Raw genomic sequence first — 23,415 nt, 5'->3', positions numbered from 1 at the left:
AATACGTATGTGGCAGAAAGAAAACCACAAATGGCCAAGAGAGTCATGCTTAGGGGTACGGCAGGGGGAGGCCTGGGGGTTCCGGACGTCTCCAGGTACTGCCTTGCAGCACAACTCTCACAAGCCTTCGCCTGGCAGGCAACCACCAACCAGCCCCGCTGGAAGCAAATGGAGGAATCCTGGAGCCCAGCTCCGCTTGCATCCCTGCCATATATCACAATACCTCTCGGGGCCCTGGGCCGCGGCCCATTGACATCCACCAAAAACACAGTTAAGTGCTGGAGCTGGGTGGCTCACAAATGGGGACATGGGGCTCACTGGGACCCCTGGCCCTGGTATGGAACAACCCTGGCTTCACCTCTGGGACTGCCTCAGCGGGCTTCATTAGGTGGCGAAGGGGGGCCTAAATCAAATCATGGATGTCTTCACCAACGGGGCCCCATTAACATTTGAGGAATGCAAGGCGAAATTTCAGCTCCCAGAAACTGAAAGATTTCGATATGCGTAGCTGAGGCACTGGATGAAACAGGACAAAAACACACGGAGGAAGGGATCTCAGTGCGCTAGAGCATACCCTAACATCAACAGCCCCAAGAGGGGAACATCTCGCTCCTTTTTAGACTCCTAGATAAAGCTGATTCTGCCAAAAAGGAGCACTAGATGCTTAGTTGGGAAAAGGACCTGGGACGGGAGCTGGGACTGGAAGACTGAAGTCGCATCTGGTCACGTATGAACAAGAGCTCTTAATGTATCACAAATAAGGATTGGGCGGTGAAGGTATGCTACAGCAGGTGGTAGATCACCCCAGAAACTATAAACAAAAGTAACCTAGCACTATCACCACAATGTTGGAGGGGCTGTCAAACAATGGGCTCACTGTTCCATCTCTTATGTACATGTTCCAAGTCAACCTGATCCTGGAACGAGGTCCTATAGCAGATCTGACTAATAACAGGATTGAACATGGGACCCAGGAATCGTACTATTGGGGGACATGGACGATGGGGCGTTGCCATTGACAGGGCACCTGGCGGACCTTATCACGCACCTGCTCACAGCAGCCAAGATCACATAGCCCGACTCTGGAAACAACCTGAGGGTCTAGTGCTCTCTATGTTGTGGACGAAATGCTGGGACACAGCAGTGGCGGGAATAAATAAAGGCCACTTGTGCAGGAAACATGGGGAAATTCTACAGCACTTTGTCCCCCTTCCTAGATTACGATGAACAATTCCCGGGAATGGCCCAACGGCCACCCGCACTTAGATGTTCACAAACTTTTGACCCCACAGCGAGCAGACCTCCCCCAACCCTCCCTTTCCGAAGGAAAAGGTCTGCGAGCCCCACATGCAGGATGCGACCCCTGGACTCACCAACGGGCTGCTAGTCCCACTGTCGCATCAAACCCTGAACTAGTCACTACAGCTTATCAAGAGCAGCATACCACCGATAACTGTTATTGAAAGGTTATGAACAATCTCTCTGGGTACAATACTCTCTCCCCCCCACCCCCCCTTCCCTGTTGCACTGTCTCAATGTGTATTATTACGCTTCCCTGTAATTTTTCACCTCCCTGTTTTGTTTTATTCTGTTGTATTTGCAGGATTTAACCTGCACTTAAACATTTTATAAAATACATTTTGAAAAAAAAAGTCTTAACCAGGGCCTTAACCACTTCATTTAAAAGCACTATGCATGTCCTGCGCAGAAGTCCTGTTAACAATCATTGGCAAAGCTAACAGTTATGGCTTGTGTATAAGTATTGAGCACTTTCCATGCACTACTATTAGATGCCCAGGTACTACTAGCACCATTTTTCAATTTTTCACCTGCTTTGTTCACAGATTTATAAGTTGAGGCGAACCATGACCTGTAGGTGGACCACAGATCTCATTATCCTGTAACCGGTAAAGAGCCAAGCTGTAACTGAATTTTGTGACAGTGACCGCTCAGGTTGGGGTTATATTGGCACTATGTTGAGGCTTGGGAAGGCAGAACTGTCAGTTCTTTAGTAGGGGAGGACTAGTACTGTGTCCTGGAGCCCGGAGTGGTGGAACCAGGTCCGTTCAAGATTGTGGTGTCACTACGAGGTTGCACCCTTGTATCACAGTCGTAATGTAAGATAGCTAGCTGTATTTGTTTCTACACTTGGGGACATAACTATCTTTTTTACTAGAAGATGCAATGCAGCTCAGAGGTGTGAATTGGGAGAGGGCACATTCACTTTTGTCCTGGGAAAGGTTTACATTACAGGGTCTCCGCTAGGAAGGTGTTCTAGGCTTTGGTTTAGAAGTGAGTGTTAATAAATTCTGGTTTGCAAATGGGTGTCGTTTTGTTGTAGACTGGACTGGGCGAGCTACGTTTGGCATTAGTGACTTTGTTTTAAGGCTATGAGGGATAGGATTGCCAAACATGCAAAACTGTTTTTGCTGGACACTTTTGATGTGGTGGTGCATCAGAATCAGTTTGTGGTCTGCACGGTTCCATACAGCGTCATCTGCACCCTTCTTTCTCCACATTTGCGCCCTTCTTTCTCCACATACTCCCTTTTATGGTAACATTAGTGGCAACGATATTTTACCACATACACAGCACAAAAATAACAGAACTTTAGGACTGTTATGAATGTAGGATTCTGATCTGTTTGATTTCTTTCCAGGGCCTGTCCCAGGATTTCTTTGGCCCTCTGTAGCAAAAGCTATGCAGCACCCCTAATTTGCAAATGCATTTCCATCATCAGAAGTGACATCACAGAAAATAACATCAAAAGGAGTGTTGTCATCCTTTGATACACTTGGGCAGGGGTTTGGATCCTGGGCTCTCGAGATGTTTTCGGCCTAGTCTCCCATTATCCCTCACCTTTGACTATGCTGGCTAGGGCTTATAGTCGTTGTAAAGGCTGGGGGGGTCTGTACTTCTGCTCTCTATATGGTAGAGGAGAGGCACAGAGGACCCCAGCCAAGATTCTCTATTACGGTAGCAATGGACGAGCAATCAAGGCCTAGCTTCTCAGGAGGTGATGCAGGCTGGTTTTTAAGTACAGTGTAGTCCCCAAGCCCCCACAAAGGAATGTCCACACACTGTATTAGTTAAAACACAGTCTTTATATAAATAATGTTCAAGGTTATGTACACTATCACAATAACTCACTTTGTGCTCAGAAAATCAACAATGGTAAATATATACAGTTCTAAAGTGGTACCACAATTATTATCAGATATCCTTAAAGTAGATCAACTATACTCTGGTCAAATGTCACACAGATCACTTAATAAAGGCAACCAACAATAGACATGGGAGGAAAGCAGTTGGTTAGAGCAATTGGAAGAATACTGGCCCCTACCACTAGACACAGTTCTGTGTGGAGACCCCCCCACCCACCTGGGCAACCTGTAAAATAAAGATATAACACAAACCCAGTCCATATATTGTTCTACAAGTCTTATTTCCTTCTATAATGATTCTACCCCCCACCCCATGTACCTGGTAGAGCAGCGTTCTTTGAAGAGGTGTCGATGGATCCTTCTTGAATGACTCCCTTTAAAGCAGGAGCCACAGATCGTCGAGAGGCATCGAAGAAGGTGAACTTGGCATCGATGAAAAGTTCGAGGGTGTCGATCCAGGTGGTGCTCGTCGACGACGCCCTGCGAGGATGAGGTGTGCGGGGCACCTCGGCGATTGATAGTTCAGGACCGCAAAGAGTTTCTGAACTGTGGCCCGACAAGGGCATTGAGTCGTCAAAGTCTTTGTGGTCTTTGGGTGGCGGGAAACCCACCGGCGGATTCTCCTCGGCGCGTCGGCGTCCTCGACTTTCTCCGGCGGGATAAAGCAGTCGACGGTGCGGACAAGGGAGTCCCTCGATTCAACAGTCTTAGGCAAAGGAGCGGGCGGCTCCGTTGGTCGGTGGCACGGCGTCAAGCGGTCCCCTCTTCTGAGCAACACAGCTTTGAAGGGTCTCCAGCGGTTACGAGGATACGCCGAACCCTGGTCGACGGCAACGGACTTCAACGGCGTCTATGTCCGGGGCGCTTCACTTCGTTCTCCTTGGCGGTCCCCGTCCCTGGTCGGCAGCCTTTCAAGGATCTGACTTCCAGGGAGCTTCGGCAAAGGTTAACGGTGCTCGATGGTCCCTCGGAGCACAGGAAGCGGGCGCCTAACCAGGTCCTCTCTCGGAGCAGTCCTCGACGAACTCAACAGCTTTCGGATCGGGTCGAAGCAAATGCAGAAGTTCTTCTTCTTCCAGCTGGGCGTCTAGGATAAGCAGTTCCAGTTACTATTCAAGTGTCAACTCCGCTTCTGAACAACTTCCAGTGGTGAGAGGTCCCCAGATATACTATTCTGTCTCTCATCCATACTGCTGGGTCACACTCAGCAGCCAATCATACAAAAGGGCATTCATGCAATCTGTCAGCCAATAAGGCATACAGTGCATTCAGGCTATACTCCTCCCTCTCAGACACTCACAACAAGGAATATTTATTGGGACAGGTACCCAGCCATTCAACACTACACACTGCATTCATGTCACTTTTGGGCAGGGCTGTCTCAGTCTTTGTCTCATACCGGAAACCAGAAATTCACAAGAAGAAGTGCATATTGGTCACACACTCCATTCACCCAGGTCCCACCCACAGGGTGTACCCACAACATACAGTCACTGGGAAGGCTTCAGCCAGTCTGGCTTGGACTTCACAACAACACCATATATGGAACTTCCACCCAACAGCAAGTCAGGGGGAAGGGACAGAGTTGGGGCTTCTCAGGACTTTGGAAAAACAAAGTAACAGGCAATAGAAAGCAAAAGGCCACAGGGGCCATCTTGTTTCCTATCAGGAATCAACTGATTCCAATGGTAGGGCCTGGGTATCCCAAAATGGAGGATAATCAGAGCACCTATCAAATTCAGCATGGAGCTGCCACCAGCCCATACCCTGCTCTGTGGGCCACACACAGGTGCCCAAGAACATACACTAGGGGCACAGGGTTGTATGTACCCCCACCCTTGGGTGCCACAAGGGTATCCCATGGGTCTGTACACCAAACCAAAAACAGGAAGAGCTGCACTGCCAGGAGTCCCACATGGACTCCTGGGCAGAAAATAATACAGAACACAAACAGGACAAGGACAGGGAGGTCCTGTCCCTCCAATGCATTTCCAGCATCACAGTCGTTGGAGAGCCACATGTTGCAGACCCCTGTTTAGGGTATCATTTGCAGTGACATTAAAAGAAAAGAAGTGCCCATGCCCACCTGAGAGAAATAACTTTGTGGTGTGCAATATACTGACTTGTGAAGTGTTCTGTTTTTTCCCTGAAGTTAGGTCTGTACTCAATAAATAACAGTAGTAATAATATGTGATTGGCCTCGATACATGTAGCAACTATAATATAGCAATCCATGAGAGGAATTTTGTGTTTCATTAGAAATAGCTGCTCATTTGATCTCCTCTAAGGATTCCTGTTTTTGCAGGTAAAATGCAGTCCATGAGATTAAACATTTGCCTCAACTCATGTACTTTGATTAGGTGGTAAAGCCGGGGATTGGGCCCAGTCTGCAATTTAAGCAGTTTAATTGCAAAAAGCCTAAATAATCATTAGTCTGCCAATGCCTTTAAAAGCGCACATATAACATAAGAAATGAACCTGAGGATTTAGAAATGTTGAGCAAAAACAACCTAGTTTTGTTTTCCTCACCCTGAATGAAAGGTTATAATGGCCTGTAAAAGTGCGAACCTGAACAAATCTCACTTACGTTTTAAAACTGTATTCACAGTGAAAGATAACACAACGCATTATGAGATAATCTGCTTCGTTATCACAATGCATCTTGCAGAATTATGCTCCCCACCCAATTATTTGCAACACTTGGGACATTAGTCGTCCCCGACAGAAGCGACTTCCAGCTCCGCCATGAATTCCAATTTCGACCCTTGGTATAAAATACCACATGCGTTATTACTGCTCATAGTGCAACCTATGCTGGGAGCACCAGCGAGCATGGAGACCAGTTCAGCCAGTGATGTGCAGAAAGACCATTGCTGGTTGCTGACACTATGTGTTTTTATCAACTTTGACATATGAACTTACGTAAGTATAGTTATCTGTCATATTTATTTCGTATTATCTGCACTTGCTGAAATTGGTAGCATTCACTTCGCACTACTTTGTCATATCCCATGCTCGTTACTGTCTTATTTAGACTTGACCTGGTTAATCACAGCGTAACTTAATTTTCTTTTTAAAGACAACTAGTTGAAGATGCAGCCCTGATCTGAAAATCAAGTTGCGTTGCTATTTATGCCATCTGTGTTCTTACTCTAGAGAAGAGTGGATAAATCATGACTTAAGCATGTTGCCTGCATTTGGTGGGAAGCTTGACGTTTTGTAGCCATGTGTACCAGTGACATGAACTCGGACTAATTTAGACAGATTTTCATATTTCATACAACCTGTAGCCATGAAAGGTGTTCTTCAAACACCAGCCGGGTGACCCCCTTCAGCCGACTTGAGGTTCAGACAGCTTGGCAACATGAAGTTAATACTGACTGAATTTTCAGTCTGGTTTTATATTGGCACTTTGTTTCACTATGCACTTTATTCTACAACAATCTGCTGCTATTTAGAGATGAGCTCGTAACAAAATTTAAAATTTAATATGTATGTTTTAACAAATGGAATTTAAATAAAATATTCATGTTTTTCAATTATTGTTTGGTCTATATGGTCTGATCTGTGATTCCGAATTTCGGGGGCCCCCTCTCTCCCCAACCCATTGCCGGTCACCACTTTAACTTGAATTTTGTTTCCGCTGACACACTCTCTGTTCACTACAGTTCTTCAAACATACACCACACTTTAACATAGAAATGGAATGATGCACACAATGTGTGCGACACTTGCTGAACAAAAGTTCGTAGGTTCTGCAAGATCAGCCAACATCTAGGAAATTGTGCTTTCCTGTTGCGGCAGATCGGCTGACCACAAATGTCAGATAACACCTAATGGTGTGAAGTCAAACAAGGTGCTATCTGCGAGCAGCCTTTTAACCTCACACAGACAGGTAAGTGTTATATCTGATAAGGATTCAAGAACAGGAAATTGACAGATGCGAACAGAGGCATCTTGCTCATTCGTAGTCAAGAGCCATAGGGTACCATGAAAAATAATGGGTAACAAGAGAGATGGATGTCCCTTGATAACAGACAGCTGGCTAATATAGCCTGCAGAGAAGCATACAGTGTGTAATGTTGCAGAACTTCACAAATGTCATAGAGTGCAGTGAAGACATTTACTAAACGGGTGCAGAGATTTCACTTTGAGGTGCAAAAACCCATCTAACATATTTTTACATGGGAGTTCTACCTCAAATGAAGAAAATGAGACACTAGCTCCCTCACTGTTCCAAATAGCGGATATGACGAACTCACACCTGCAGGGCAACCATGTTACTTGATAGCCCTATAGCCCAGCACAAGGATGAGAAAAGGAGGGAAAGCAGGAAGCCCAGCAGGCTTGCCAGTCCATTCAAACCGGAGGGGCAGGGAGGAGTGCAGCATCAGCATAGGAGCAAGACAGCCAGTTGCAGCTAAGCAGAACTTGTCAACTCAAGAAGGAGCTGTTTCATTTAAAGCACACGCCGCTCTAAACGTGAGTGGCAGGTGGAAGCTTGCTGAGTGCATGGAGACTGATGGCGTATACTATAGTATAGTGTAGCGTAGCTTAATGACAGATAAAGGTTGCCCATGCTGTTAAACTAAAACCACCACTTGTTCTATTACATATACATTCAAATATGCTCTTTGCCCACATGGCAATCTTGTTGATAAGTGTGATGTTATGGTATGTTATACCTGCTTTTGCTTTAGCTTGTTTAATAAGAATAAGAACCCTCGGAAGATAGGGGGTCATATTAAATGCATTAACATGATAACTCCTGTGTCAAGTGTATCATTTGGAGTAATGTGTAATGCGTCAGAGTATTCTCTGAGTCTAAGAACTTTACAATTCCTGACTGTACATGTTTAATCATGTTGATGAGCACATGAACCTAGGTATACCTGTCTTTTAGCGCAGAGACATGACCTAGGGTGAGTTTTGACATTATTGACTAATGACCAGGGGTCTGTTTTCACAGCCTCAAACGAGGTGGGGTTAAGAGGCTCATGGTCATGCCTAATCATAGGCAATGAAGACACCAGCAGTTGCAGAATCCTGGCTTAAATTAGGCTATTGTAAAATTATGGCACACTTAGAAATCCTTTTAGATGATTCCAGTGCTCTTGGGTTAATACCCTGTAAAAGTAAACCATACTTCAATTTGGACAGAAATCTTAGGAAAATGTACTAAAATATGCCTTTTTCAAATGTTTCCAGCAGTTCCTGTTGGGAGTAGTAGTGTTAAAAGATGGAAGCCTTGCTGGAAGGAATTCGCCAACGGGAGCAAACTGGGTGAGATTGTACTTGGATTTGAATAAGCGTAGCGTTTGGAAGTTTTTGCCTTCTTTTAACTAAACACTTATAGCTTTTATTTTACTGTCAACTATTCAGTTTGATCCCTTATAAAGGCACTACTTCAAAACTGAGCAACCGAGTCACTGATAGCACTACTTCAAAACTGAGCAACCGAGTCACTGATAAACTTACTCTGCCAAACGTTCATGGTTTTGTCAATAGATTGAACAAAGATTTAAAGCCCCATTGTGATGACCATGGAAGCTGTACATTTTAGTTCTTTAAAAGAATGTTTGGTACCTTTTTTAAACCATTGGAAACTCCCAGCCATCTTAAATTCCTGGGACAATATTAGTGAATGTACACACATATTTAACCATTCATATTCCAGACCCAGGGGAGAATTTGCAGGGTTGAGCGAAGAGCACCACATTTTTGTACCTTCTGTGAGTAGACTGGACTCTGATCAATAGGTATTAATCAATTCCAATACAGGAGCATATTAAGCCAAACGCATCATAAGTACTGCCTTAATACTGCTGCTGAAATTTGTAACTGCTGCACTTCTGTTCTGCAGGCTCCTTATTAAACACGATTGCCATGACATAGCTTAGCCTACCTTCTCCAAAACACTAGTACAGATAACAGAAGTGCAGTAAGATGACGAGGATTGCATCTTCCTTTGGGAGGGACCACCACATTCTGTGAGATTAAGGTTACATTTTATGCCATTGAAGGCTTAGTCAAAGTGGTAGGAGTACTGAGCTACATTCGGTCCCCTTGTTAGTCCCATGCAGAGTAGAAGGTGTTCTGTAATGGGCACCCTCAGAAAGCCTGAACACGCAAATGGGCTGTGATGCCGAACTGAAATTCATAGATATCTATGCCAGATTTCCTAGATTTAGCACATAATTCAATGATCTGGTGTAACAGCGGTCTGTTTGCAGAATGCCTTATCGAACTTGGCTCCTGGGTAAGTGTCCTAGCTTAATAAAAAATATGGCAGTGCATGTACTAGCCAAATATCTGGATTCCTCATTAATGCTCCCATATATACTTGTCATCTGTGATGTCATCATTGTGGTCATAGGCTGCAAAACAGGGTGTGTGAAGTAAAGGTGGCTTTAGCTGAATTTCAGTGGTTATGTTGCGTTAAGGTCTCACCATAACATTCCTGCAACATTTATTTTTCCTTGAATTTCAAGGGTTTTGTTATTCCATAGATTTTTTTTTTTACCACACATGGCCAGTGGCCACGTCATAGGGCCATGCCCACTGTATATTTTAGAACACTACCAGTCCACTAGCCATGGCCTTGATCCATGTCTGGTGGGCGCGGCTAGTCTATATTTTAAAACACTTGCAACCCATCACTCAAAGATGTTCATCGATCACAAACTGATTTTGACCTGTTTTGACAGTGGTATTGTTATGCATAAAATATTGCAGACTTTGAGAACTCACAATGTGTTTCGGCAATGCACAGTGAGATTACATTATTTCCTAAGGATCTCTCACTTTGGTTAAGCAGCGTGCTACACGCCCCTTGTTTTATGGCTGTCTCTTGACCAGCTGCAAGAATAACAATATGCCCAGGTACTTTTGCCCCCATAGTGAAAATCAAAAGCTGGCAACCATGAATATACACACAATAAGTGAACATATATCTTAAAGTGAAATATACAATTGTAGTACGGTTGACCGTCTCCCTAGAAGAAAGTGAGCATGACAAAATAGTATTGGACTTTTTTAAACAAGTAATGAACACCAACAAAATAACCTGAGAGGAAATGTTCCAATAAATATGCTGGCAAAGTATAAAAGGTGCTCATCTTTTAAACCCAGCATCTGTCGTGAAATATTCCCTGGAAAACAAAATCCCAATATGTGGTCTTGTGAGTAAGCTTTTGCACTGGGAACATGACCACGTGAGTAAAATCCTGGTAGCCAAATACTTGAGCAAGCTTGCCAACCTAAAAAAAACAAGGGGATGCGTCCACCATCTGAAGAAAAGTTATGCTGTCCACCCACATGTCCTTTACTTGTGCCCTGAAAATCAGTTGCAATTGGGGGAAAATAACTGCACCAGTTTCCAGGATTGCAAACTCTCCTGCCACAATGTTGCCAAATACTCATAACTTACTTGCCCTCTGATCATTTCCCCTCCTCACCCCCATGTCTGGCTTTCAACAATACTCTGCTTTATAAAGATAACTTAAAAAGTACACATACCGTAGTGTCACTCAAATTATATAAAACCCTATAGAAGTATGTTAAGGATTTCAATCAGGCGACACACCTTGTTCTTGGCCTATTATCCAGCGCACAACTGAGATGCTTAGCTCTTTATATTAGATTCAATATTGAGATGGTACACCACTCATATCACACCCCCTTTTCAAATACTCTGGGTCACAATGGACCATGAACCAGGCTGGTTGGTAAAATAGAATATTTATTTTAAAATTCAAAAGAAATCACACACTTTTTAATATGGGGCAGCAATCACCAATGGGGTAATAATTACAATGAGAATGTGAGCAATGCACTGGGTTCAACTTTCTAGTGTGGCATATATACAGCACAGCAGAATAGGTGCACTTTTTGATTTAGGACAGATAGCATAGTCAATGCTAAAATTCACCAGGCAGAGTTCTCCATCAATAAACACACTAGTAAGTGAGTTTAACAATCATTTATTGCAATGCAAAACTTCCGCAGAAGGGCTGACTGCAAGATACACCATAGGGATGCTATCTAGAGTGAGCTACTAACATTACAGTGAGCAGGCTTTTTATAGGAAAACGTTTACATTGAGTCTTATGACTGGCGCGAAGCCCAGGCACGTCCTGACATACAGTTTCCTGCCAAAACACTTTTGGCTGTTATTCCAGCCCTTGCGGTGACAATTTACAAAGGCCGGACATTTGCAAATGGTCATTACTCATATAGCTTATCTAAGCAAGTCAAAATATCCTTCAGGATGCACGTGTAATCTTTAACATGCGTGATCGTAAAAACAAGCTAATTCATCACATTTGACACAGTGGGGAATTTGCAAACTACACATATCTTGCCGCGGTAGTGATAATAATATCCATTCATGGACTGCTGGACAATAGCAGGACTTATCTTTTACAGAATGACGCACGAGCTCTGACACAAGTTCCCCTTCCCAAATATCCCAGAGAATAACAACTCCGAATATAGATACGCTTTATGCTTATGTTTCGGGAAAGAGTGCGGATGCTAGCAATCATTATTCATAGAGGAGACCCGAGGGTCAATGAATGCATGCTGACTCGCACGGCAGCTTTAGACAGGACGGGAAGTGCAAGAGTTTTAACAGACATTATTTATGTAGCCTTTACAGGAACGGAGAACAGAGGGGACATTCCTAAGCCTAAGTAATATCTGTTCCAGGCGAAAACCCTGGGCCTCGTGTGCGGACACAAAAGCAGTTGGTTTAACATGGACATAATGCTATAACATGGGCAATGGGTTTAAGTCTTGCTGAGGCAAAGAAACATGACAATTACATGAATTTGGTATTTACAAACAACCCTTTTGCGTCAGCAAGACTTTATCAGTAATACACATGGTTTAGTTTGTATTCATTCATTCTTTCATTGTCGTTGTCCGACACATCAATCTTTTGTAACCCCTCAATTGCCTCCTCTAACTTTATCATCTCGTTGGTGGTCATGGCATTAGTGGGTTTGGGTGCCAGTGCTCCCATCATTTTCCTGCAGCAATCTCCTATGACGGACATACATAAGGGAAGGCACTGAATGCAACAGCAGCAAGCAGCTATTAATCCTCCTATGACAAGAAGAGGGGTGAGGAGCTTCCATCCCCAGCTCCGTAATAGATCCCAGAACCAGAATGTCCCATCCCCAGGCCCAAATTCAGAATGTATTTGAGCTGCTATTTTATGCATTTCATCGAGCCCTTTAAAGATATCAGTGCTATAATCAGGTATAAAAGTGCAGCAAGAAGTGCCAATTATTTTACAAGCCCCTCCTACTTCTGCCAGCATTGTATCTAATACTAGTCGGTTTTGTAATGCGACCATCCGGACTGCTTGTACTTCTTTAGTGAGGTTTGCCAGTATGTCACCGGTCACATTTAGTTCCTTTTCTACTAATCTAGCCAAGTGCCTAGTGCTTCTGGAATTCATAACTATTCCCATGGGCATCACTATGCCCTTTAGGAAATCAAAGAATTCATCCCAAGTGGTGTCTTCTTTAGTAATAACACCTCTTTTCCTTCGCTTGGAATCCCGTGTACCCATTTTTATTCTCTTTGCCTTGGGTTTTAAGTTCACTTCCTCCACAGATTTGTAATGCAAACCCAACATTACGTATCCAACGGTACATCTACCTTTCCAATAGCGGGGTAACCAGAGGTATGCTTCCTCCCCGCAAATAAACATTGCCCCCTTAGGGGGACTAAAGGGTGCAGATATACTATTCAAATCTGCTATATTCTGGCAGTCGTGTCTACCCATGAAAACAGCCTGAGCATGTGTCTTGTTTCGCTGGTAGCAAAAGGGGGCCCTACAAACTATATTTTGTACAGGGATTGGGTGTGGTAGTACTGCTTTGTTGTCTCTCATATAGTCGGTTAGAGGAATCATTTCTATTTCTTTAGATGGGCAGGAAATGGATCTATTAAGATATCTAGTTACATTGGGTGTTAGAGGAATATAAATTCCTCCCTGTATTCTAGTCTGAGTGCTTGTCTCATTTTTCCTATTCACAAATGTGGGTGTCACATTTTCGGTATAGTTTCGGGAGGCACGCAAAAGATAATCTCTCCAAGGCACGCATGTATCACTTGTAGCAGGAGTCTCGTACCATTCGGGTCTGCTTTCATGGCTATGGGGAACATATGTACATATGTAACAGTTGGCTTTATTTAGTATCTGGTTTGTTTCATTCATCCATGTGAGGATGCTATTCCTAGGATGCTTTTTCCGATACTCCTGATCTATGTGGGGAATAGTTACTAGTTCTGGTGTTGGAGGCTGAGGCGTGGGAGGCAGCGCAAATTATGGGCAGAATAAATATCATGGTGCTCAAGGTACCAGAGGAATATTGCGGACCCTACTGTTATAACAATACAGACAAGGGATAAGAAGAGCTTTCCCTTTGGGGTGCATGCATATCTGTCAACTCGTGGACGCCTCTGCCCTGCGTCCTCGTCATTCATTGTAACAACCTGTTTTGTTCCCTCGCACAGGGCTAATCCCAAATGGCTGAGTTCCAGAACTTGGCCGTTAAATGTCACACGTTATATATATATTATATATTTACACAAAAATGTTCAAAAAGTCCCTAACAATTACCCTAACGGTGCCGTCCGTTTATGCGCTAAATCGCAAGGGTTGCACAGTATAACCCGTCCTGCAGTCACCGCTTCTGGCACCTTACCTTGACACGTCTCGTTGAGGCTAAGTCCTACCCTTGAGGGGACGCTGAGGCCGTTTCATCTGTGTCTCGGTGGGGCTACTTCATACCCAGGAGGGGCTGCTGAGGCCACTTCATCTGTCTCTCGGTTGTCCTTTGTTTGTTCCGACCCTTTACCAAGTCCTTTCTCAGCCAGATGTCAGAGTTCAAACATAGGCAATCAATGTTGCTTCCTAGGGCGTAGGTGATACCTGGGAGTGTCCTCCGTAGGTTCGGCTGCGAAGTGGTCTGTGTCCTTGGTCGGGGGATGGACTATCTGAGGTGGTGCCTTTTTAAGATGGTTGGTATGGATCCACGTTTTGTGGCCAGCAACCTTAACAGCAGTTTACGTCGCCAGTAGGACCAAAAATGGCCCCTTCCAGCGGGCCTGCAGGCAATTGGTGCGATCAAAACTCTTCACGAGGACGTAGTCCCCTGGTTTGATTGCGTGGCCTTCTCCTTCCAAAGCTGACGGGGCTGCGTCTTTCACCTGTTGATGGATAATAGACAGTTTATGCGTGAGCTCAGCACAATAATCCCTCAACAGTGGTTGTTCAATATTACCAATAACTCTTGGCTTTGGGATGGACCATGCACTTGGAGGGCGGCCCATTACAATTTCAAAAGGGGACAATTTGTGCGTCCCCTTTGGAGTGGTCCGCTTACTCAACAATGCCAAGGGAAGGGCATCTGGCCACTTCAGGTTTGTAGAGGCACATATTTTTGCCAGTTTGTTTTTCACTACGGCATTCGATCATTCAATAATCCCAGCACTCTTGGGATGATAGACGGAATGGAATCGCTGATCGATACCCAAGGCAGTACATACATACTTCACAACTTGACCTGTAAAGTGTACTCCGTTGTCGGAATACAGAAAGCTGGGCACTGTGTACTGGGGCACCCAGTATTTCAGGATGCATTTAGCTGTGGAAATAGCAGTGTTGTCTCTTAGGGGGTAAGCATCCGTCCAACCAGAGAACCCACACCTCATAACAAGACACTATTTTAATTTAGCAACCGGTTCCATTTGTATGAAGTCCATATACACCACCTCAAATGGCTGCGTAGGAAGTCTGCTATGACCTGCTGGTACTTTCACAGAGTTGCCCACATTATGCTGGAGGCAGACCGCACACTGTGCTGCCCATCTCCTGCAATAGGATCCAATTTTCCGGTTTTTCCATACTTTGCTCAGAATGTCCTCCATTGCACCTGCATTAACATGGGCATTCCCATGTGCCATATCGACTACCATGGGTAAATAACTGTCAGGGAGCAACCACCTCATTTTGATTTTGTCCAGCCACACCACTTTAGGAGTTTGTCCATTGTTACTGTCTTTAGTCCAAACTTTAATTTCGCAATCTGCTGCTTCCTTTTGAATGTCCTTTACTATCTCCTCAGGGCCCTTTTCAAAACCGCCCTCATCCCCTTTCCCTTCCACATTCCTTTGCAGCATGTTACACTCTGGAACGGTCAAGTTACAGTGTTCTGCAGCATATTTAGCCACCTGGTCTGCTAAATAGTTCCCCTGCCCCACAAAATCTACCACCTTTTTATGGGCGGAGCATTTCACTATAGCCACCTGGGCGGGTTCAGCCAATGCCGCTAATAGTTTATCAAATTGCCATGTTTTATTTTTGTTCTATGCGAGGTAAGAAACCCTCGCTCTTTTCACAGTAGACCAAAATTAAAGGCCACACCATGTGCATAAGCTGAATCCGTATAGATGGCCACAGCTAAATCTTTACTTAATTCCAGAGCCTTTGTTAATGCCCTTAATTCTGCAGCTTGCGCTGATAACTCGGGTATGCGTTCCATATGGACAATTTCACTTTCAGTTGTTATTGCGTACCCAGCCACTGTCTCCCCACTTTCCAGTTTGTAACATGAGCCATCACAAAATTGAATCCCATCACCTCCCTCTAGGGGTAGGTCACTCAGATCGACCCTACCTCGGGTCTGTTCATCAGTGCGTATAAGGCAATCATGCATGTCTTGATCTCCCTCCCCACTCTGCAAGGGCAAAAGGGAAGCCGGGTTCAAAGTATTACATCTCATGATAGTTCCATTTGGTGCAAACAATGTCAGTTCATATTGCGTTAAGCGGGCAGCTGTGAGGTGCTGAGTCTGAGTTCTATTGAGCAATACGTCCACAGCATGGGGAACTTTTACAATGACGGCAGTTCCCAACACTAAACCAGCGCTTTGCTTAAGAGCTACCGCTGCTGCAGCAACTGATCGCATACATGGGGGAAGCGCTGCAGCCACACTATCCAAGGTGCCAGAAAAATAAGCACAAGGCCTTTGCCTTCCATTTTGTTCCTGTGTCAATACAGATAGGGCACAACCTTGCTGTTCATGTACAAAAAGAGTAAAAGGCTTGCCGTTCCCGAGCCCTGGGGCACTGCACAATGCGCTTTTCAGAGCATCGCAGGCTTCTCTCATTTCTTGCGTGCAAGTGAAGGGTGTCTGATCCTTTTCTGTTTTCAAACATTGTAACAGGGGCTTAGCTATCAGGGAGAACTCTGGGACCCAATGACGGCAATATGAGGTAATACCTAACAGTCTCAATTCTTTAAAGGTACTGGGATAGGCCATTTCCTGTATTAACCGTACCCTCTCAGGTGACAGTGATCGACCCTCTGCAGTGAGGACATATCCCAAATAATCAACCTTGGACTGTACATACTGCATTTTCTTAAGCAACACTTTGTGGCCATGGTATACCAAATGCTGTAACACAATCAGGGTACCTTCTTTACAACTTAATTCAGTATCTCCACACATGAGAATATCATCCACATATTGTATGAGCATCACACCAGAGGGTAACAGAATTTCATCCAACTGCTGTTTTAGTGCTCGGCTAAAAATAGCCGGGCTCTCTGTGTAACCTTGGGGTGCTCGACAAAACCTGTATTGTCGCTGTGCTAATACAAAGGAGAAGAGATATCTACATTCTTCAGCTATGGGAATGGAGAAAAAGGCGTTTTTTAAATCCACAACACTAAAGTGAGTGGCCGTGGGAGGGACCATAGTGAGAATACTTGTTACACTAGGGACAACTGGATACCTGGGGTCCACAACCTTATTAATTCTCCTAAAATCAATAACAAATCTATATGGGGTCACTTCATCTCCTTTCTTATGAACTGGGAGAGTCGGGGAGTTACATGGGCTGTCATCACACTCTTCAACAACCCCAAGTCGCATTAGATCCTGTACAATCCTTACCAATGCTGCTTCCCTTCTGGAGATATTTTGTACTGCGGGGTTCGGGGTAGAGGGACCCCATGTTTTACCTTGATCACAACAGGGGGAATGTTCAAAACACTTACATCATTACTGCCAGCAGCCCAAAGCTCTGCGGGCAGTTCCTGTAACTCTGGTGGCAATGGTTTGCATTTAAAGCTTTCAAAAGATCCAACCCAAGGAGATTCTCGGGGCACCTGTTAGTAAGTAACCATTTGTTAGTCAATTTTACTCCACATATAGACGTCTCAACTCTCTGGGACACTGGAGTACATATGGGTTCCCCACCAAACCCTACGGAAACTTTGTGTTCACCCGATAGTGGAACTGAGGGGACGGCCTTGGCGTCAACCGAGCTGTTACCTGCTCCGGTATCGACCAAGCATCTAACGGTGGGGTGCTGTCCTATCTGCAATTTAACATACGGTCCTTTCTGGTCTATAGGAACAGACACCATCTCCTCAGGTTCACTAGGGGCGTTTCAACTCATTGCTGCTGTGTTATCAAAGAACATCATTCCACTTAGTTCATCCTCCACAAACTCATTGCCATCCACTCTAACCATTTGTCGCTGCACTGCGCTGTTTGAGAATACATTATTTTCGGGGTTTACAAACCTTCCCTGGCCTTGAGGTGGTCCCGCGGGGGGTCCACCTCGGCCCCTTCCTCTCCCACCCGCCGGTTGACCATTCCGCGCCATCAATATGGGACACTCATTTTTCCAATGTCCCGTCTGCTTGCAAAATGAGCATTGGTCTATTTGCGGGGGATGTCCATTGCGTAGTGTTACCTGTAAGGTTTCTTACCTGGGGTTTCTGGCCCTTTGGTTTACTGTAAGGTGGTTGCACCAATTGTTGCATTAGCACCTTATTTTTTAGATTCCTATCTGCCTGTTTCTTACCTTCCATTTCTTCCTTTTCCTGTCGCTCGTAATATTTAGCCATCTCTAGGATCTGGGATGGGGTGCTTGCCTGCCAAGTACTCTCACCCAATTTAAGTGGTTTCTTAATTCCTTTTCGTAAACCCTTCACAAAGCCCATGGCGAAATATCTCTGACCCGTGGGGTTGCTAACAGACTGGCCACTGTGTGCCTTAAATGCATTCTCAAATTTCAGAAAATAGTCCCCAACTGTTTCTGCAGGGCCTTGTATAACTGCATCCATTTTTTTCTACATTCACATCCACCTCTGGCAACACGCTACTCAGTGCCCTTAATATTCTTATCCCTAGCGTTGTTAGGTCCTCTGGAATGGGGTCAGTTGGTTTCCGGTCTGTATCCTATTTTTCTAACTCTGTACAATTGATGGCATGCCCAGGGGGGTCCCGAGATCTAAAAGGTTCCCATACATCAGCCGGGGTCACAGCAGACATTACATGATCAATGTCCTGCAGAGTCAGGGTACACATTTTAAATAGCGCTCTCAACTCTTTGTAGAATCCCGCGGCATTGGTCCTAGGGTCTGGGGTGCTTTTTATTGTACTGAACAGTTCTGCTCTAGTGAGAGGTACATAGACATATGTTTTGGTTACCGTGAGGGTCTTGTCACTTGGGTCGTGGGCTGCTGTAACAATGGGCGCACATTCCCTCAGTGGTGCCATTACTTGGACCAGCTGGGCCCCTGGGAGAAACACTTCCAATAATTCTTTGAACAATCTACCCGTCCTAAGATCCTCCGCTTCCCAGTTCGGTTTATACGTTTTCAATTCAGCCTGGCACTCTCACCTTTTTGCAAACATCCTCCCGCCCTCCTGTTTCACATTCTGATCCCATTTTGCTCAAAAGCTCTTGCAAGCATACCAGTCGGGTTGCCTTGCTATGGGTGGTAAATAGATCCGTCCAATATCCCACCTTCCCTGGCTCCTTTTCATCATATATCCTTTTAACCAACGCCTTTCCCGTCGGTTTGGCATCATGCAAAGACTGCTCTCTTCTACAATGTTCCTCTTCTTCCTCTTTTATCTGATCATCATAATCTTTCATAACTTTTGTTACCTCGTCAATGATTTGGTCATACTGGTGCCACAGGGTTGCCCGATCTTTCTCAGTGTCAATGGCCTTATAAATATCAAACAAACCCACGGGCCACTGGCGTTTAGCCTCATTCCTCAGCCATGCATGAAGAAGGTCACAATGCATTTTCATTACCTGTCGAAATTCCTTCTTTTGGCAGGTATATAACCTTTGTTTTATCCCTGAGGTCGGGTTATCAAACACTTGTTGTGCCATGCGCTCTAATTTTGCATATTCAACCGGGGGGAAGAAGGGCCCCTCTCTAGATAAGCGCCCTACTTCCTGCTCCTCGACACCATTTGGGTCCATAGTACCAGTCTGGGTACCATATGGGGGTGGGTTTTCAGGGGGAGGGGGTGCAGTCGGGGCAAGGTGCGTGCCGTTAGGCTGGGGTCTGACAGGTGTTGTTAATCGCAAAAGGTTCTCTGTCAATCTGATTGTATCCTGATCAGCCTTGCTGTCAAGGCTGACTATCTCTTTCTCTGGCTTGGGGAGGAGTAGGTACATGCCTTTACTGAATTTTATCAATGCAGCCCGATCCTCTACATCTAGCCGGTGTTCAAACTCTTTGTTATCTAATTCACATGCCTTCTCCTGTAAGGTCCGTTTTTTCTTTTTCCTATCCTTTTTATCTTGGGACATTTTCTGCTTTATCGCTTCTGTTCGCAACTGGCGAATAGCATCATGCTGGGCGGGGCGAACCCTTCTTTTTAGTAACACTAATTCAAGATTTTCGATTATGGGTATACAAAAAGTGCCTGCTTTGGGCCATTTAAATTGAATGGACTTCTTTGTGTATTCCTCCCAGTTTTTACAAAATTGTACCGCTCCCAACCCATAATTGGTTAACATAGTGTAACATGGAGTGCCTTCAGCAGACGCATGCATAGGTTCCTCATTCTTATTTCTATCGCACAAATTCCCCATTATTAATTACAATATCCTTACTACAATCAAAATAATACGTACCATAAAACTGATACCAATGTGGCTTACCATTCACCAAAACTTTCTGCAGACACAAAAATGCACTCACCACACCAAGGAGACCTCCCCTCTGTCTGGTTCGTCTGGTCCTTGGCAGAGCAGTCGTTCTCTCCTTCTTCTTGATCTCCTGTCTCAAGGGAGGACCGCGCTGTTCGCATTCAAAAGTGCGATAGTGTTTGGGCCCAGTTAAGTCGTCCACCGGAGACAGGAGCTCAATGGAAGGCACGCATCAAAGCGACTGCATCTGCAAGGTCCGCCAGTCCAGGGACGCCAATCAGTCAATGCTAAAATTCACCAGGCGGAGGTCTCCATCAATAAACACACTAGTAAGTGAGTTTAACAATCATTTATTGCAATGCAAAACTTCTGCGGAAGGGCTGACTGCAAGAAACACCATAGGGATGCTATCTAGATTGAGCTACTAACATTACAGTGAGCAGGCTTTTTATAGGAAAACGTTTACATTGAGTCTTAACTCTGGCGCGAAGCTCAGGCACGTCCTGACATACAGTTTCCTGCCAAAACACTTTTGGCTGTTATTCCAGCCCTTGCGGTGACAATTTACAAAGGCCGGACATTTGCAAATGGTCATTACTCATATAGCTTATCTAAGCAAGTCAAAATATCCTTCAGGATGCACGTGTAATCTTTAACATGCGTGATCGTAAAAACAAGCTAATTCATCACATTTGACACAGTGGGGAATTTGCAAACTACAAATATCTTGCCGCGGTAGTGATAATAATATCCATTCATGGGCTGCTGGACAATAGCAGGACATATCTTTTACAGAATGACGCACAAGCTCTGACACAAGTTCCCCTTCCCAAATATCCCAGAGAATAACAACTCTGAATATAGATACGCTTTATGCTTATGTTTCGGGAAAGACTGCGGATGCTAGCAATCATCATTCATAGAGGAGACCTCAGGGTCAATGAATGCATGCTGACTCGCACGGCAGCTTTAGACAGGACAGGAAGTGCAAGAGTTTTAACAGACATTATTTATTTAGCCTTTACAGGAACGGAGAACAGAGGGGACATTCCTAAGCCTGTGAGTAATATCTGTTCCAGGCGAAAACCCTGGGCCTCGTGTGCGGACACAAAAGCAGTTGGTTTAACATGGACATAATGCTATAACATGGGCAATGGGTTTAAGTCTTGCTGAGGCAAAGAAACATGACAATTACATGAATTTGGTATTTACAGCATCCAAGTTAGAATTTCCCCCTTCAATGTTCCCTCAACCCACAAATAATCAATTCTGAGTGGATAAACCGAAGGAGCAGGTAATCAGGAATGAGAAATAGGAAACAGGATCTAAATCTGACCTTCCACCCCAAATAAGAGAGACAAACTGATTTGAAACCCCTTGCAATGTTATGAAATAAAACTCGGAAATGGACAAATAAATAATGAATGTGTGTTAAAAACCTTGAAGCAAATCTAATTCCTCACTAAAGCAACAGTGCAAAGACACTAACAATCACAAAGAATGGATTACCAAAAGCATACAATTCGAAAATGAGTGGAAAGTTTAGCACAGATTGCAGCAAAATGACATGTGTGAAAGTTGCATTTTTTTCATTCCCGCCTAAAATGAACTGAACGTTTTAAATAAAAATGGGTGAAATACACTGATTCGAAGTGTCTGATTCGGAGTGCAGTATTTTGGTTGGGGTGTAGCTATAGATCACAAGTACAATATGGAAGTGAAATTAGGCTAATTGAGTGAGTTATGCAAGATCTAGTGAGGTTTGTTTTTAGGAAAATTGAGCAGTGAAAAGAGGAATAGGCTTTAAAATTGAAAGGCAAATCTCACTTATACTAGATTTAATGGCTAAGAAAAGAGGAATGCCACACGTGAATCTCAAAAGTTACGCTGCAGCTGTAACCCTTCACGCAGTGTACCCCTTTTCTTAAGGAAGATTTATTTATTTAAATACAATATTGTTAATGATTTAGGATCTATGCAAGACAAAAATGAAGAGCAACGTGGCGCTAACACAAGGAATCAAGGGCAAAGTTACAAGCATGATTCTGACAGTTTGAACAAGTTATCAGGATAAAGATAGGATGACTTGGAGAGTGGGATAAGGACCAAGGCAAGACAAGATATACTATGGGTTCAGATGGGGTAGGGATGATATTACAGTCCACTTTAGTTTGGGATTTTGGACCGTCAAGGGTTCTGTTCACTACACGGAAGGACGCCTGGCAAACAGCTGAGCAGTTCTGGTCACCGGATGACACTGCTGGACTGGAAATTCTGGTCACCGGATATTAAAGTTAAGCTGGATGGCGGGTTTACAGTTATGCAGTTAGTGGGATCAGGATGCTTCCCAAAAACTCCACAGCTTTCCCCCTTTTAATGGGAGATTTAGTGGTTTTCAGAATTTAGGCCTTGCTGGAGCAGGATCAGCAATGCTTGGTTTTTGCAGTGGGGCCTGGAGTAGGGTCAGCAATGTTTTGGCCTTGTAGTTGGGATCTGGAATCTGGATGGATGGAACAGGAACGCAGTGCAGGAACGTCGGGAAGAGTGTGTGTGGGTGTGTGTCCAGAGTCTTGTCAGGGACTCTTATTTATAATGCCTAATGACATCCTCACAGTATATGACTGGGGCAGGCTTAACGAAACCTGCCTCTAACAAGATTGGACAAGGGTGATAGTCTCCGCCTCGCTCTCAGTTGTTTGGATTTCAAGAAAATGATGTCAGATTTATGGTGTGAGTTTTACAATGTCCAAAAACCTTCCTTATTTACTTGAACTAAAATCTGATTTTGCCACAAACATACACTTATACAATTGCAACCTCTTAGCAAATTATATACACAGGTTACATATTTTGTGCAGCACATTGCAGTCCAATCCTTCAGTCCGTGAGACCTTGTTTCGTCGTCCTACCAGTTTTTCGCGCTTATCAATGAGATTTAGATTACTCAAAATTCTAGAACTTTATACATGGGTGAGGATTATCATAAGGGATGTATGTACAAAAATTTGCCTTGGCTACATAATTGCTTTTCTCGTAATCTGCCATATTCTCCCATCTCTGTTCGCAAGGTGTCAATGAATTCTACCAAGTCTTAAAAGAAAGGCCATAAATTTATATTTAAAACTGCAAACTTTTTGCATTTGTATTCATTCTTGCTGCAGAGATGAAAAGTCTTTAACGTTTATTTATAAAATAGTCTTTGGAACCAAAAGGCAGTCTATTGTCACTAGATAGTCTTTTTTTTTCTTCCTCCAACTGCAAC

At 44.3% G+C, this 23,415-nt stretch overlaps 1 protein-coding gene across 1 annotated transcript in view; it reads left to right on the top strand.

The window, feature by feature from the left end:
* CEP63 (centrosomal protein 63) overlaps positions 1–23,415 on the top strand; it is a 1,157,239-nt gene that overhangs the window by 60,220 nt on the left and 1,073,604 nt on the right. The window contains exon 2 of the mRNA XM_069618054.1: positions 8,373–8,447. Coding sequence (XP_069474155.1) covers positions 8,404–8,447 — 44 coding nt within the window. The 5' untranslated portion in view covers positions 8,373–8,403. The remainder of the gene's footprint in view (positions 1–8,372; positions 8,448–23,415) is intronic.

This window comes from Ambystoma mexicanum, chromosome 10 (genome assembly GCF_040938575.1).
Source record: "Ambystoma mexicanum isolate Mex_15411 chromosome 10, UKY_AmexF1_1, whole genome shotgun sequence".
NCBI lineage: Eukaryota > Metazoa > Chordata > Amphibia > Caudata > Ambystomatidae > Ambystoma > Ambystoma mexicanum.
The sequence above is the reverse complement of the archived record's forward strand: the minus strand, read 5'-3'. Positions and strand labels throughout refer to the sequence as shown.